Source organism: Haliotis cracherodii, unplaced genomic scaffold (assembly GCF_022045235.1).
Source record: "Haliotis cracherodii isolate W230 unplaced genomic scaffold, xgHalCrac1.p SCAF_5, whole genome shotgun sequence".
NCBI lineage: Eukaryota > Metazoa > Mollusca > Gastropoda > Lepetellida > Haliotidae > Haliotis > Haliotis cracherodii.
This window is the reverse complement of record NW_027266308.1, coordinates 28,722,849-28,740,069: the sequence shown is the minus strand read 5'-3', so window position 1 is coordinate 28,740,069 and position 17,221 is coordinate 28,722,849. Positions and strand designations below refer to the sequence as shown.

General features: G+C 42.6%; 1 protein-coding gene across 2 annotated transcripts; it reads left to right on the top strand.

The window, feature by feature from the left end:
* The first annotated feature begins 341 nt into the window (after positions 1 to 341).
* Positions 342 to 16,779, top strand: LOC139442185 (bone morphogenetic protein 2-like). Of its 2 annotated transcripts, none has more exons than XM_071222976.1 (3): positions 342 to 1,268; positions 9,556 to 9,930; positions 14,775 to 16,779. In XM_071222976.1, the coding sequence occupies exons 2-3, from the start codon at positions 9,570 to 9,572 to the stop codon at positions 15,668 to 15,670; spliced, it is 1,257 nt and encodes a 418-aa protein (XP_071079077.1). In that variant the 5' UTR covers positions 342 to 1,268; positions 9,556 to 9,569; the 3' UTR covers positions 15,671 to 16,779. The 2 variants fall into 2 exon arrangements, with proteins under 2 accessions (XP_071079077.1, XP_071079078.1); XM_071222977.1 differs by lacking the exon at positions 342 to 1,268 and adding an exon at positions 6,993 to 7,167.
* The last annotated feature ends 442 nt before the right edge of the window (positions 16,780 to 17,221 follow it).

Sequence of the window (17,221 nt, the reverse complement as noted above, 5' to 3'; positions counted from 1 at the left end):
TAAGGGGTTCGCTTGTTCATTAACAAGCTGTAAAATGGAGGCGTTAATTGTCTAAGGATAATGGACTGGAGTGGACTTTTTGTCATTCTCCCCCTCATCAGTAATTCATAGTGATCATGCTTCAGCAGCATCCTCATCGACTGAACCACTTCTGAATATTGTCCACTCCACCTCTCAGTCTCTCTGCCACAAAAGTCTCTCGACGGCAGGTCTTTTCATTACTATAGAATACCCATGCACTCCCGGTGGCTAAACACAACTGCCTTCCTCCGCTAGCTTAAACCGTCGGATACTCGCGAGCAGGCATTGCACTCCAGTCAGAACACACACGCAATCAGCGGATAGATCCTTTCTACTCCGCGCTCGTTTCAGTTTCACCAACGTATATGAACATGGATGTCGACAGCAGAGTTGACTCGTCGTAGACGATGCTGTAAGGCCACAAGTATGACGGAGAGAGGGTGTCGTGACGGCGGGTGAAGCAAGTGACGACTGGGAAGCCGGGGCAGTCTTACCTGCGTTTCGGGGCACCAGTCACGGGTGCAAGCTACACTCACAGTACGGCCTGCCTGCCTGGCTCGCTTGGTGTCGGACCAGCCAATCAGGCCATACACAAGGAAGGGAAGCCCGCTGTAATGCAGGCTGGCCGTAATATGACAACACGTTTCTTCAATGTATCCATACTTCAGTTCGCACGTAGGCGCTGGAGCCACAGGAGCTATACGTCTTCGCCGATATGAAAAAAGGCTCTCGGAATGATTGTACTGTGAACATATTTGTAAAGGATATTAAATCCAGTGGGAAATGTCGACTGTTGTAGATCCTCAATGCTGTGAAAATATTAATTTGTTACTTGGCCCTTCCGTGTCACGATGTTGGAGTACATAGCTGTTGAGGCGTGTGTTGGTACGGATAAACGCCTGGTAGCCCCCAATGCATGGGGATAGGGGGGACTGGGCGACATGTGACGATCCAGCTGACCATATACTAGGATCTAACGTTGTATGTCTCGATTTGCACAGCGTACGCTGCATACATACACACCTTCGTTGTATAATCACCCAGCGGAAAATTCACAAGCCACTGAACTTACACAAAATATTATCTGTATGTTTTCTTCGAGTGGAGAGATGTGAATCCTACCCGCTCTGTGACTTGACTCGGTATACACGACAAGGAGGGGGTCACGGGGCTTCTACCCCAGGGGCACTCATGGCTCGACCGGTATAACATTTTCCCCGGAGTCGGGCTCTGCCATACCAAAACACGTGAGTATATTTTCCTGTATTCTCTCCTATCTCCATGTACACATAGCTCGTTTGATACCTGTGCTACATTTTCGCCCAGGTAAGCGCATGTCACGTAGCGCTAGCGTCCTCCATCTATTGTCTCCATGTGTTCAACACTATCCTCGTGTTTTTGAATGTGTATGTTTCGGCATAGTTGCGTCCTTTCACCCACCACCTGCCTCTGTCACCCCACCTGTACTACACGCTGAATGAAGTAGACCCAGCCATGGTTCAACACTACTAAAACTCAAAACAAGTCAACCAAAATTCTCGTATCGCTATCAAATGATTAATACCCTTCAAAAATGCAATAAGTTACACTTGACGGGCGAGTTCAGTTGAATATGTCAACGTTAGTCATATCTCAAAAATATTTTTATGCTGACTCTTACGATCGTAATAACATTTAAGTCCCCTTTCAATAACACGGTTTAGTTATGTCGTCAATACATTAACTCTCAGATTATATATTTATATTATCTCAGCATATTAAATTGTTACATATTCAGTTGCTTAGTGATATATATTTATCTTATAAGTCTTTATTTTTTATAAATTTATAAAAAAAATATTTGACAACTCAGAGGTGTTATTTAGCAAAATAGCGTTCGGCCTCGTCGAATTTGAAACAGCGTTGACCTAGGCCGCGAGTAAGGCCGGACAGTCATTTTAGTAACGGACCGTCTTCTAACTTGTTTTATGGTTCTGACGATAGACAATCGCAAACAAAGCCCCGGTTTGAAATGCCAACCCCCACCCCTAGGCCGGGCTCATCCTTGGTTGTGATAACGTGAATTGGCCGGTGTTGTATTGTAGTGGAGTGCTACTCAGTGACGTGTTCCAGAATCAACCCCGAATCTCTGTTCCTTACCAGACCCCCAACCAGCCTTGTATAATGGCAACAGCTTGCCGCAATGTCGGCAAGTTTATCAAGCTAATTTTTCATCTAATTGTTACAGCAATGATGCTTCAGAAACAGGTGTGTAGGAAAGCGGGCCACAAACCTGTGACGGTATTTTGTTGGGAGAAAAATAGACATAGATTTTTTTTTGTAAACTTTGAACTTTGTAAAAACCTTTTGTGGTAGAATGTTGTAAATATGTTAAAGGTCATTTCGTCACGACTCTTTTCTAAACGTTTTGTATGAAAATACCAAACAAAACCGTCTAACAGCTGTAAACAAAACCGTCTAACAGCTGCAGTAGTATTTTCACTCTATCACATCACCAGATATTTCACTATACCTTACCCCGTGCATTCAACTTTCACAATAACACCCAACCAGCGTTAATATAAACCCGTTACTAGAGACATATGAACGTTTAACTGAATGCACACAGGGTAAATCATTTTAAATCCTCAAGTTTAACATAATTTAAAAATATGATATTACAAAAAAGTGAACATCGATAAACCCTGAACCCGCAACTGTGAGATATGACTGATAACACAGCGCGAGTTGTAACTCACTCCCATAGTATAGCCGTATTGCCCGGGGCAGCGAAAAACACTGATGAAGGCTGGGTATGAGCATGCTTTGAAAACACGACTGCTCGCACTGATTTCGTTCATTCACAACGCATAATAATAACACCACCTGTAGCCAAGAGAACTCTACCAGGTCCACTGTGGCTATAGGTAAAACGCGTAGCTGTGTGTCTCATATATTTATGGGCACTGTAAGATGTGCGATATACACTGTATCGTATCGGGGTCACCTCAAACATGAGAAAGTTTGTAGGGGTCATGTGCGGGGTTAATAGTTTTAATGAATTTTGTGTCGGAGACAAAATCGTCATAAATTAAATATGAACGGCTTATATTAAAATCATACTTAAGCCGTTCGAATTTGGAGGTTTTCTGTCCGATTTTTTAAAAAATTATGACAATGATACCATCAAGGCCCTAACGTGCTGATATATTTTTTTATTTGACAATTTTATTTTTTCTATGTGTAATTCTAAGTGATGGGACGGATGATGGATTGACTTTTTTTGTATAGGTATTCCAAATTAGATCGTTTGTACTGTTTTATAGTGACATTTTGAAATCGGGTTTAATGTCAAATTCGTCACTGGCAATAATCTACTAAGAGTACAGGAGTGTTTTTTCTGGCATGCTATTAAAGCTTTTAGAAAACAGAAAACACTTAAATAGGATTAGTGGGTGAATTGTTGTTATAAGCACTGAATGTAAACATTTAGTATAATGATTACAGTAAATAGTGCCACTTAAATCTAATTAGGCGCTCTTAAATGTGATTTCCATTCACTCTTGCCGCTGTGAAGTCGCCACTCACTCCGGTTAAAACAACACCGCCCCCGTTTTGATCCCGTCCCCCTGATATGAAGGCGCCGCGGCGAGGGCCGGGGAAATCGTCACTGCATACAACCCCCGTCATATTAACGGTGAAAATCGTGAAATTATTTATAAAATTTACTTAAAGAACTTGTGTTTTTAATTTTCTTTCTTTAGTGACTTCAGGTTTAGTTAAATTATGAATACAACGTATCCGACTTGTAGTATAATAAAAGTCCAACTAAATTGTATTATATATTAAGGACAAACCATAACAACGTTTAATTTGAGGAAACAACAGTGTTGTGGGGTTATGCGTAGAATATAGATATATAAAGCATATATATAACATATATATAACATACACAAGCTAAAGTATCGTAGGCAATGAGAGGTTGTTATTGTATCACGGGCCGACAGTTAATGTCAAACTCTCACCGCGGAACTGTCATCTCCTTGAGATTAACTTTATGAATATTTATTTATCCACATAATCAACATTTACAAAACAATTACAATCGGAAAAGATGTTTCCATCACAAGTCGTGTTCAACCTGGCGCCTCGTGTGACAAGCGCTCTTGTTTCGCGTCAGGAAACCTATGTTTGCACGGCCACAGGAATTCACAACTGGCGTCATTTGAAACCTCTCATTTTCTAAAACACAATTTATTTGAGGTTTATCTGACAATCTGTTTCTTTTGTCACATGAAGACATGCTGTAGATTTATGAAACGTCATAGGACTTTTATTTTTTTCGTTAAAATGATCCTTGATCAAAACTCGTTTGATTTAAAGAAATGAGACATTGACATATCACAACGCATCACGTCTTACGCACATATTGATCTCATATCTTCAGTGATAAACAGGCAAAAAATATCATCATAGCTCTAAGTTGATGAGGATATTATAATAACTAGGTTAGAAGCAGCGTTGTTCTTAGACGTTTCCCCGAAGAAACTACTCGTCAAAATCAAAAAGAACAAACTGTTCCATAGTGAGAGGAATGACATCTTTGCAAAACATAAAAGACAAAAACTGAAGAATATGTGTGATTACCCTGTAATAATGCTCATTAATATTTCACTACGTGGTTATAAAGCATGACTCAATTCAGACAGATTGATATATCTTCTCGTTTTAACCTAAACTAATAAAAGATGCATCTCTCCGAGGTGCCGGGGAAGCTGGTAAGCAGTTTGTCTTTAAGCCCCTGCTTCATCATCTTGTGTTTCTATGTTTCTTGTAACATAAGTTAGCATGTAGAAGATAAAATCTATGTGAATGATATGCTGTGGTGTAATATTAGCCGAACAACACATTTTGTTACTGAGCTTCTTTAGACGCTGGTGACAGAACGGCAGCCAAACTATCCTGATTTACTGGGAATAAAAAATATTGACATTAATACTTATTAACATTGAAGTGATAAAAGTGCCCGTCAACTAGTACTCAGAACTGAAAGTTATACCCAGTATTTCAAGTAGGTCACGTTTGCCTCCCCCTCCCCCACTCGGCCCCCATCTGTCATAACATTTACCTGTGTGTCCCTCTCAGACCACCCACCCCCCACCCCCCTGACCCTGGGCTCCCTGGGACGCTGGTATCCCAGCCGTTCACCACCGCTGCCCTAGTCCCTACCCCAACCAGTGCGACAGGGTAGACAGTGTATCTCCCAACTCATGCTACTCTTGAGCCAGTTTGTACAACCCCCACCCATAGTGGTTTAGCTACGATCCCACCCTACAATCCCCGCCCCATGGGATGTTTGTCGTATTACTCAAGCCTGTTCCATCTGACAAAGCATTTCTGTACACGGTCGTCAGACCTGCACATGTGCACAAAATAAACGTTCACATGCATGCACTCGTCAAGCGACGCACACCCCCATATCCATATGATGTACGCATCCCAGCAATCTCTGTGATGAATGGCTGCAGGAGCTAACCACCCCTTACTTACTTACTTACTTTGGAGATTTAACGCTAACCACCCCGCAAATACCCACCCCTATATATCCTGGTAGATGCGCGGGCCCGAGCTGTCACCAACCTACCCACTGAGTTTTCGCTCACGTTAAACACTGCTAATATTTCACTGACCCAGATTGCGGTCAATTTTAAGTACCAACATCATAAACGCATATCTTACGCATTTGACCTTGCGGTTCTAACTCCTTAGAAGATTTCAGTCTCGTGCTATTTTTTATAGCCTTCAGAAATAATGAACACACAATATCTAAGAGAAGTACGTATACAGTAACACTACTTTAGGAATACTTATCATAACTGTAACATCAGCTAAAAAACGTTCTAGGACGATTATGACTTTAAGGACGAAAGCTTGAGAAAGAAAAACAACAACTTTGAAATATAATTATAGGTGTGATACTTTACTCTATATCTGTAGACTGACAGAGCTCGTAATGAAACGTCTTCAACAGAATTAAACCCTGTAAGCGTGGATTTCAAGTCCATGCACACGGCACGAAGCCTGAAAGACAAAATAGGTTCATAAAAAATGAAAACCTGTTCATTTTTTTTTAAAGTCTTCTTTCATTGTGAATATTTCCACCTGTAAATAATGATAGCGCTTTAGTAATATAGTGAGGCAAGCAGAAAATAATGATATAGCGTTGGTAATACGAGTGAAGCTCAACGTCACCTCAGAAACAAACACGGCCTTCATTATTACCATTAAGTATGGCTATATCAGTTTCGTCTTAATTCGGACTGATAAGTCAGATGGTAGGATGATAACCAGTTAATAATGTGTATAAAGAGTTTTCGATGCCATGATTGATCAATTTAACAGAAATTATTGATGATATGTCATTTGACAAATCAGTCATTACAATCAGGAGACTGACATCGAGTTTTCTCGTCAGAATGGTGTTACTGAACACCTTATCATAGTATTGGCGGCATGACTAGCGTTGCCCTAAACATGCGATTCTTGTGTTTTTCTAAGTCAACCAGTCACCCGAAACCTAACAAAGCGCTGGTGGAGTGGGTGAACGAGGGTTCTATTAGTGTAATTGTGTTCGGGGAAACAAACCGATTGCTAATCAGTTGCCATGAACGGCTTGGACTGAAGCACTGGCAGTAGCATAACACTAATTGACTGACCCACTCACTTACGGCAATAATGTTATTTATATTGATAAGAGATAAAATTCTGATCTTAAATGTGACTTTTATCATAGCACTCATAATATTTGTTTTCAACAATGCACGCTAACAAGGTTTAAATAGATACGCTTTGGACCCACACAGCGACAGAGCCGACGAAAGTGGCTAGAGTTACCTCCCTTCGCCTTTGAGTTAATCGCGTCAGTCAATTGTTGTGGGGAGTCGGGATTGAACACGGCATGGCAGATGTCGAGGTTTATAAGAATCGGCAAGGCTAAGGTGGAATCATTCAGCCAGCACATGTGAACATCATCAAGGGATATCATATTTGATTGGAACTTCTATCGGATTCCTTTTTTCCGTTTTCTCGGAGACATGTTGTGCAGTGACAGTTGTATATTTCCCTAGTCTGTCGGGACTATGTATGGAGTAAAACGATGGACAGTCGGTGAGAACACTTACTCAGTATTAATGTTATAAGTGACATCATATGTTATTTATGCTTTTATTATATTTTAGCAATATGAATTAAACGAATAATAATTCATTCCTACTTGCATTTCATCAAAATTCTTTAGATATCTACATATTTAATGCACTAGTATGTTATACCTAACATCACGGTGATTAAGGAATTGGTTAGCTCCTGTTGTATGTAAGACGTATCATTTCTACGATAGGTAAGTATTTATTTGTTACTTCTTATGTGTATTTTGTGTACATCGGCTACTGTTTGTTCGACAACGGTTGAAGTATCTAATCTGCATATATATATATATATATATATATATATATATATATATATATATATATATATATATATATATATATATATATATATATATATATATATACCTTCCAGAGTGAAAACAAAAATATGCATTTATTTCGAACGCTTAAGGATGAAACATCGCAGTAAAATATATAACCAGACTGAGGGGAGGCTTTATCTGCGCCGTGAGTTAATTCATTACAAATGGAATCTCGAGCGAGGGGGCGTCCAGCATTGGGTGGGGGGTTTGCGCGGGGGAAGGGGGCGGTTGATTCAGGGTCCCGTACTGTGGAGGAAGCTCTCTTATATTTATTTTAAAGTAATAAGTTGCACATTTTTACAGCAAGATTGAGAGAATTTTCGTAAAGTAATTAAATACGCTGTGATACGCAGGCTTAGTTGGAGAGACAGGTATGGGCGTAGCGTGTAGCGTGGACCCATAGTGGGGGTGGTATACTTAGAGATGCGACTAAAACAATTATAACCCAGCATTTCTGTGCCCACACAATGTTTTGACACGAACACCAGCTTACCCCAGCTAACGGGGCACGGGAATTAGATTTGCATTAACTGTGTCAAGCTCAAGCGTATATTTCTTTTTTAAAGTACGACTTACTTTTGTTTCACTTGTATGAAAAGTTCGAAATCCTGCCTCACATAAAACTGTTTGTGTCTCAATTTTTACCGGTACCCGATTATCGTGAAAATATATGTATGCAACATTACAATGCCTCTTAAACATGACAGTGTCCCAAGAGTGCAAGGGCAGTGTTAACGGCGATTAAATAAATTCAAAGTAAATGTCAGCTCCTCGCTTGAGCTCTGTCGACACGGCGCAGGTGCTGTAATGAAGTCATATGGGAAATTAGCTTTTTTCTCACCTATTACACAGTGCTTAGTATAGCGTCTGTCAGCTGTGCTATACTGCGCGAGAACGTGTTCGGGGCTCGATATATGCTTGGAGTATTGCTAATTGCCTACAACACTACTGTCACACGAAGGACCCGAGGCTAATGGGCCATGGCGGTTTAAACTGTCACTGACACCCCCATTTCGCTACCGTTTAATTTACAACCCCATGCCACAAGAACTGCCGCGAGACCGCTGGGCGCAATTACGCCATAAACCTAACAACCATGTGTATATATTTATTCTTTAAATGATCCCAATTCTATTTTCATGTATCAGGGACGTAAACGATAATATTTTCTATTTCTGTGTACTGGGTTCATTGTTAGGCTGCCGATTTGTAGTGTTACGTTACGCGTCATTCAAGCAGAACATCTATTTTTGAACAAGAATATACAAATTCACTCAAACTATTCAAGTAATAGTGCATATTTCTGATCTTCAAACGTCAAACTGGCTTGAAATAGCCGTCTGTTGGAGCGCATCTGAGGGACTCGCATTCTCCACCTGTAGAACTTGGCTCCGCACTCCGTAACCCCACCCGTCACCATCAGCTCCCTCCCCCCTCCTCCTAAGTCCCCTCCCCCTGCAGCCCCGTCCATGCGCGGTGAGGTGTTGGAGAGGCAGGCCATTCCATCTCGCGGTACTGCCACCTGTCCCGACTCGGCTCCTGTCACTGACGACGTCTGATGCCGTACTCCTTGTTGCGACTGCCGCCGTCCCAAGCGCTGTAAATGTTTCGTACTACTTAACGCTTGTAAGGTGGTACCTTGATGCAAGCCTGGAGCCTTGAAGCGAACTGATGTTAGAAGTCATCGTAGCAACAAATCGAGTGATTGATTTTTTCATTCCTCAGATCAATATCTGTTGGAGAACTGATATATTGTTTCTCGGGAAGCTGACTTGATTAGTGTGTCAAGATGTGTTCCACTTGCATAGCGGAGCCCGACACCTTCTTCGTAAAAGTTATTGGTAATTTATAGTGAATATTTATTATAATCATTATTTTACACCAACCTTCATCTAAGATTCATGCCATTACTTTTTTACGTCTGCTTCAAGGTATCATTTGGATGTCAGCGCGCCGTGAGTAACGGTTACTTCGGAGTTACCTCCTCGTATGACCTTGACCTAACTGTACCGTATTTGTTTCAGGTGTCCACTTCAGCATGAGCGCGGTCTCCAGGACAACCAGTCTTGTGCTCCTGCTTAGCCTCACGTTGATTGGTCCGAGCTTAGAGCTCTTAGCAGCTTCTCAATCCAGACCGGCATCAACAGACAATAACGGGATATCAGGAAAAGCATCTGTGGGAAAAGACAGCGACTTTTTGAAAATCGTGGAAGCTGGCTTGTTTAACAATCTCGGTTTAAAGAGTCGCCCCAATCCCCAGCGAAAGTCCGACATACCAGATTACATGTTGGAACTGTACGATCTGTACTCAAGCCGGTCTGGCTCAGCCAGTCCATTCCTGAAAACCAAAGGGAGAGGTCTGACCTCTGCTAACACTGTACGGAGTTTTCTTCATACAGGTGAGTGTCCAAACCAATTTACGAAACAGTTAGATATAATTAGTACATCCGAGAATCACCCTGCAGAGAAAGACGTAACACTGACATGCGCACAGCGTAGCGTCCTTCAAGTACACGTAACGTTTTAGCTGACCTTACCTTTGATTAAGATTTTTTTTTTGGCTTACGACGGAAAATAATGATCAAAAGGAACTGATACTGTTCTAGTAGTATATCCGAACACATCCTCTTAGACGTTCAAGCGAGACATTGTGCTTTTCAGTCACACACTTATTATGACAAACTCATAAAAACTTCCTCCCTTCCGTATTCCCCACTTAGTTTAAAATAAGTTCATGGCACGCTAATACACGTGTATAAAGATGTCAAATTTCAACAAACAACATCCTGAACGGATGTTTACCCCGTGCATCAGGCTTTATATCGAATGACTGACGTATCTGAGACGGTTTGTACCTATTTGTTCCCTATACCGAACGACGACACTGTGTTCCTACACAGGTTTACAAAGCTAATACTGGCATCGCCAGCGGCCAACTATCTTAGGCATGAATACAATAAAATTATTACACATAAATTCTCATATCCCATAGCCACGACCCTATCCGTCGTCATGGAGCCTGCAGGCTGGGCTTTATATTGTATGTGCCAAACAGACAGCCTTATCAGTTTGTAATGTAGGTGGTCAGTGAGACCCGCCTGCCGCTAGCTACCGACTGATGACCACACACAGCATTTCAGGGGACGCTTCGAGGAGCGAATCTGAAGTAGGAAAAAGCTACAGGACAAAACGTAATCTTAAAAACGAAAGAAAGTTGTTTTTGTATGAACTGGCGATAGGTCAGACTCAAGCGTTTCGTCTCGGGGCATGCGTAATTCGGGGCATATTTTGTAATGGTAATTAAACGTTTAGCTTGAGGTAGATTTAGGTATACGGCCCTTTAACGCGCATGGTAATGCTTGGATCTTGGACCAAGTGGTTTGGGTTAGGCGTTTAACACAGGTAGCCTTGTTGTAAGATTTGTTGGAGGGGAATTACCTGACGGGTTTATTGACTGTTGTAGTGATAAATTGAGGTCATCACCAGTGCCTGCGTTCTTCTTGTCTTACGTGGCTTCTTGTGTTTGATCTTCGACATATGTCTGTAAACCACCGAAACCCCCGATTTCATTTACGGTTGTGTGTCATAAGCATCATGAAATCATTAAGTAACTGATAAGGCCACTTTTGACAGTGCGATAGGTTGATAGTGCAGGTAGGCCTGGGGCGGGTTGACTAATTTCGGGACCCCTTAAGGAATAACTCAAGTCATCAGGTGGAACGTTCGCCAAGATAAACAATGCATTGTTAATTCATCATTGTGTATCGATCGCTGGTTTTACTTTCCACTGCGATCGATGTCGAGCATTCGGTGAGGCTATATCATAGCTTAGCTCTTACCACCGTAATTTTAGGTCATTTTGCAGACATCTTCCGCGTTTGAATTGCTTTCCTGTTATTATCCTTATCAAATCTTTGTGTCTGTCATTTCAGTGGAGTAGATACAATCTTATTCAAATGAAAGAGATGGTCTATTTTCTTCCAAATCAAAACAGTAATCCCTCACGCGATCTGTCTTATACTCAAAATTCAAGCGAGCCATGCATTCGGCCTGAAACAAAGCACCCCTTAATCATGAACCCTTTCATGCAAGACAAACAATAATTATACGCGATGAAGTTGCATAAGGATTGTTTACGAAGAGGGTGTCCCCTTAGCACAAATGGCTCGAGGTAGTTAAGACTCGGTATTCTGATTAATCAGCTGTTAAAAAACTTTCCACAACCCGTCCCAGGATTTGCAAGGCCGATGGTGACGAACACCTTCTGTTGATGATATCAATAAAGGTCTTCTGTGATAGAGACACCACTATGTCTATAAGGATAGGTGGATGTGTGGCCTGACTGCCATGGTGAGGGAAAAACATTCGAAGGCCGTGGAACGGAAACATTCGATATTTCGGTGTTTGAGATACATGCTTTGGATGGAAGTCTCTTGCACAGCAATATCGTCTGTTGGTAGTACACACAGTAGTATCGGCTGTTGGCAATGGCATACGGGGTGTACGGACAATTACGATCCGCGCCATTCTTCACCTTCCCTGCCACCTCTTGGATTTCCAGACACAGAGATGTGTTTACATGTTTCCCTGACTCAGTCTCCTCGGGCGTTTGTCGTCTGCTTCTTGATCGCCGCAAGGAGTCTGGAAAGGTCAACGGGTGAAAAAGGTCACGGAGACAGTAAGGTTTGTTCTGTCTGTGTTGGGACAGTTCATGGAATCCCACAAATATCTACGGTGTTGACCGCTGTCGATTTGCTTCTAAGTCTAGAACTTACTACAGCTCCTCGTATGACGGTGCTTCCATCGCGGCGCAGTGATTATAAATATATCCTGAGAATACTTATTAGAACCATCTTGGTGCACTCCAGTATTCGATCTATCAACGATATACAGAACCATACAAGTGTTTACCCCAAATTTACAGATCAATCTGCTCAAATCAGAAGTTGACCGACGTTTGGACAAAGATACCTTATGAGCCCTAGTCACTGAATTCATTTGTCTCAAAACTGACATGGTCATTCAGCATTATCAGTTCGGGATGCTCATGGATGAGCTGGTGCAGCCCAGTGTCATAAGCACCGTGGTTGTCCAAGGCCTGAACGGACCTAACATAGAGTCACACCTGGCCTCCCTTTAGCCCAGTCCAGTGTGTGTATTCCATAAGTCAGATAGTATGTCATCCCTAATCTCTTTGGTCACGTTTTGCATAATCATAAGCCTTTGTTCCCAGCTGTCCATCTCAATTGCTGGTAGGGTTGGCAATACATCAACCCTGCCATCACAGGATTTACCTGTGTCTATCCCCCCCCCCCCCCCCCCCCCCCTCATGCTTTATTGTCCCCATCTCCGCCCTCCATCTCAAACCATAGCTGATTGCTGGATGAGATGTCACTATGACTCTCCTGCCCCATGCTTTATTGCCCCACCCCAACCCACCGCCCAACCCCCCCCCCCCCCCCCCCCCCACACACACACACATCTCAAACCATAGCCGATCACACACACATCTCAAACCATAGCCGATCACACACACACATCTCAAACCATAGCCGATTGCTGGATGTGATGGCACTATGACTCTCCTGACCCCATGTTTGTCCCCCTCCCCCTCCCCCTCCCCCACCCCACACACCCATCTCAAACCATAACCGGTTGCTGGATGTGATGGAACTACTGACTCTCCTGATCCCATGTTTTTGTCTCCCCCCCCCCCCCCCCCCCCCAACTCAAACCATAACCAATTGCTTGATGTATTGGCACTAAGTCACCCCTAACTTCATATCGCCCCCACCCTCTCTGGGCAGTCAGTCCAATGACCAGATGGTGGACGCACCCCAGCTTCAACACCACACCCATCCGGTTCCTCCCTCCCACGACATACCAAAGACAGTCTGGTGTGTTGATACTGTGTATGATGTCAGGAACTCGTATTGGGTCAGATTATCACGAAATATTTGCATATCCGCGAGAGGGATCTTCTCACTTGAGCCATGTGGGAATTTGTATCATACCTCAACCGCCACATGAATGTTGGTTTAGCATAGTAGAATGCTCGGTCTTAAGCAAATGTAAAAACATCATCGGCATTTTATCACGGCAACGAATACAAACGTATAGCTAGGGGGATTTTTGTTGGATTCCGCACAGCGTTTCATCTAGTTAGTCATACATAGCCCTAGCTGATCATCGCTCAAATGTAGTCGCCGGAAGTGACGTAATGTTTACATATGGCGCAACCTAGTTTACAATGCATCTAACAATTGAGTCATCAAAAATGCAGAACTGAAGATAAGCGTTACTCGAATTTTATTCTTTGAAAAATTCACGTGCAGATGTTTTTTCACACCTTGTTTCAATACAGGAGCCGATGTTATTTGGCAGGTTGTTGTCCGAAGTCCGAACATGTAAGGTCTAGCATAGATGGAGGAATGGGGTTCGATGTTTGAGGTGTAGCGGTGAGAATTAGGCCACCCGTATCCCAGAATTGTATAGGTATAGGTATAGGTATTCCATGTACCGCTACCTGGAATTGTGACCTGCTGATCATACATGATCCAAAGCATGACCATACACGCATGTGTCTTTTCTGTTTCAAAACTGCTTTTGTGATGGTGATTCAGAAGACTCATATATGTCACTACAGCTCTGTCGACTTCATTATTAAATGGCGATGTTCATGTCCTACTTTTAACCCTGTCTCTTATGCTTATGATGACTTTCTGATCTATCACCATTCGTCCCTTTCTGTAAGCTTCGAGGTGATTTGTTCCGAATGGTCAGTTTCAAGAATGGAAAAGTTGTATACTTAACTGTTTCCTTTATCATCTTTCATAAAGTTGTTTGTTTGTTTGTTGTTTAACGCCGCACTCAGCAGTATTCCAGGTACATGTGACTGCGGTCTGTAAATAATCTAGTCTGGACCAGACAATCCAGTGATTGACATCATGAGCATCATTCCACGCAATTGGGATACGATGACATGCATCAACCAAGTCAGCGAGTGTGACCACCTGATTCCGTTAGTCGCCTCTTACGACAAGCATAGTCGCCTTTTACGGCAATCATGGGTTGCTGAAGACCTATTCTCTACCCGGATCTTCACGGGTCCCTTTCATGAAGAAGGAATTGGTTGAAATATAATCATAATTTTATGTTGGCCTGATATTTCAACTGACTTTATTTTACTTTTATCATTTGTTCTGTTAAACAGTCACACTAACTGTTTGCTTTCTTGTTTCAGATGTGGAGCACACAGATGCCGGTTGTGATGAGAAGAAATGTGTTCGGATGTGGTTCAATATCTCTACTATCCCCGACGTTGAGGCTTTAGCAGCAGCGGAGCTCAGGGTATTCAAGGATGTGTATAAATTGCTGGAAGCTAACAAAAATAATAGTGCTGTTAAACATGCAAAGACACCCCAGAGGCACCGAGTCGAGGTGCATGAGATTATGCAGCCTCTGGGTCAGAGCACTGAGTGTATATCAAGACTTATAGACACCAAGGTTGTGGATCTTAAGAACTCTTCCGCATGGGAGTCTTTTGATGTTCATTCGGCAGTATTAAAGTGGAAGAAGCGGCCCCGGTTAAATCATGGGCTGGAGGTTAGACTAATAACAAACAACCCCTCTGTAACTACAGATACGCATGTGCGGTTACGACGCTCAGCGTCGATGTCCGATACTCACTGGCATACGCAAAGACCTTTGTTAGTGGCTTACACGGACGATGGCCGAGGGCCCAAGCCCCGCACGCGTAGAGCCAGCAATCGGGCGCGGCGCCGGAAGCAACGGAAGAAGAAGAGGCGGCGGAGGAAGCACAAGAATCAGTGTCGTAGACATGCGCTGTATGTTGACTTCAATGATGTTGGGTGGAATGACTGGATCGTAGCGCCTAGTGGTTACAATGCTTTCTATTGCCACGGAGACTGTCCATTTCCTCTGGCGCATCATCTCAACTCCACAAACCATGCAATAGTTCAGACTTTAGTCAACTCTGTGAATCCAAGTGCCGTGCCCAAGGCGTGCTGTGTGCCCACTGAGCTGACTGCTATCTCCATGTTGTATTTGGACGAATGGGACAAGGTTGTGTTGAAGAACTACCAGGATATGGTGGTGGAGGCCTGTGGATGCCGATAGTAACCTGGCCGGCACACAGAAAACACTATGCAAGCTTCCGTGCCTGCTATCGTTAGTACCACATAGTATGACAGGACATTCTGTGGTCATCAGCTCCTAGAGTCAAATATCTTCGCCATCTTGCTTCCGGGACTTCCGGCAACTGCAGGCAGAGAGGATACGGCACCAATAGGAGCTGCACATGGTAGTCACGTGACTGGTCATTACCTCAGCCATGTTGCAGGTTTTATGAATGTGAAGACGAGGTGTGTTCGGAATACTAAATTACACTAGTCATGGCATGGTGATAGAGAAAGAGAGGTGGCTACACAAGACCTACCTTCCAGTGGCTCTGAGAATATTGCTGACACTATTCCGATCGGGAAGGACGATATGAGTGCTGTAGAAAATATTGGAGTCGAATGCTCAACGCTTACGACTCCCCCTTCACCCTACCCCATCCCCCCACCCACCTTTCCCCCACCCTCCCCACCCAACCCAAGTTGAGCGTTGTGAAGCGCTCAGTTATGCTGGATATTGTACATATATTTATAAAATATATTTTAAATGTTTAATTTTATTTCAGTTAACCTTTCCTAGCGGTTACTCTGAATGATGTTAAGGATTGTACATTTATTGTAAGTTTACTTTGTACAATCTGCTAGGAGCAGGTGCGCGCGCATACCTCAACAAACGTCACAATGTGACTGTGACTTTGGACTACCTCTGTGTTTTGCAGCTGGCTACTCGGCACTAGTAATAAACCAATTCATCCTCAACACCGCGGGCGACTACCAGCGGGTTTATAACGCTCTAGATTTACATACTATAAAATTACTGTCTTGATTAAACGTTTGTTGAATAATTATTTCTATTATGGATTCTATGCTTGTCTTTAGCTAGTTGTAAAACACAGAATTTTAAAGCATGTTTGTTAAAGCAACTTTAGCTAAGGTACAACACTATGGGAAAGTTTGATATTTATTGACTGTTTCGCCGCCCATAGTGTAATCGGCTATAGTTACTGGAGATATGTTACGATACTGAAATTTTATGCTACATTTCACGTGACCAAAGAAATGGTCACGTGACTGGTATTACAGTCTGATGAAACGTACACTAAAATGAAAATAAAAAATACATGTAGAACAAAATTGAGATGTTTTGTTATATATTCTCCACCCAGTTCAGTATTTCATGAACCATTGCAACAGGTGATGCCTTCGTCTTCACGGACATGAGACATTGTATTGCACATCACTGATTACTGTAAACAAAACTTTATGTTTTGACGAAACCGTGAACACTCATATAGTAGTTGCCACCAATGTAATTATTTGCTTGGGATTCGTAAGGCTCCCCTTATGCTAAAACAAAACAAACCTGCGCGGAGGGATGTGCCGTTGAAAAAAATAGTGCAGGGGACCAGTCATTTTCTGAAATAGCACAGGAGCTGCTGAAATGTGAATAAAAAGACGACGTTCAGAAAAAGGAATACATTGAAGACAAGTGCCTTTATTGTTATCCTAATAAGTATAGCACAGCCATCCACATTTAATAGATGAAACTTGA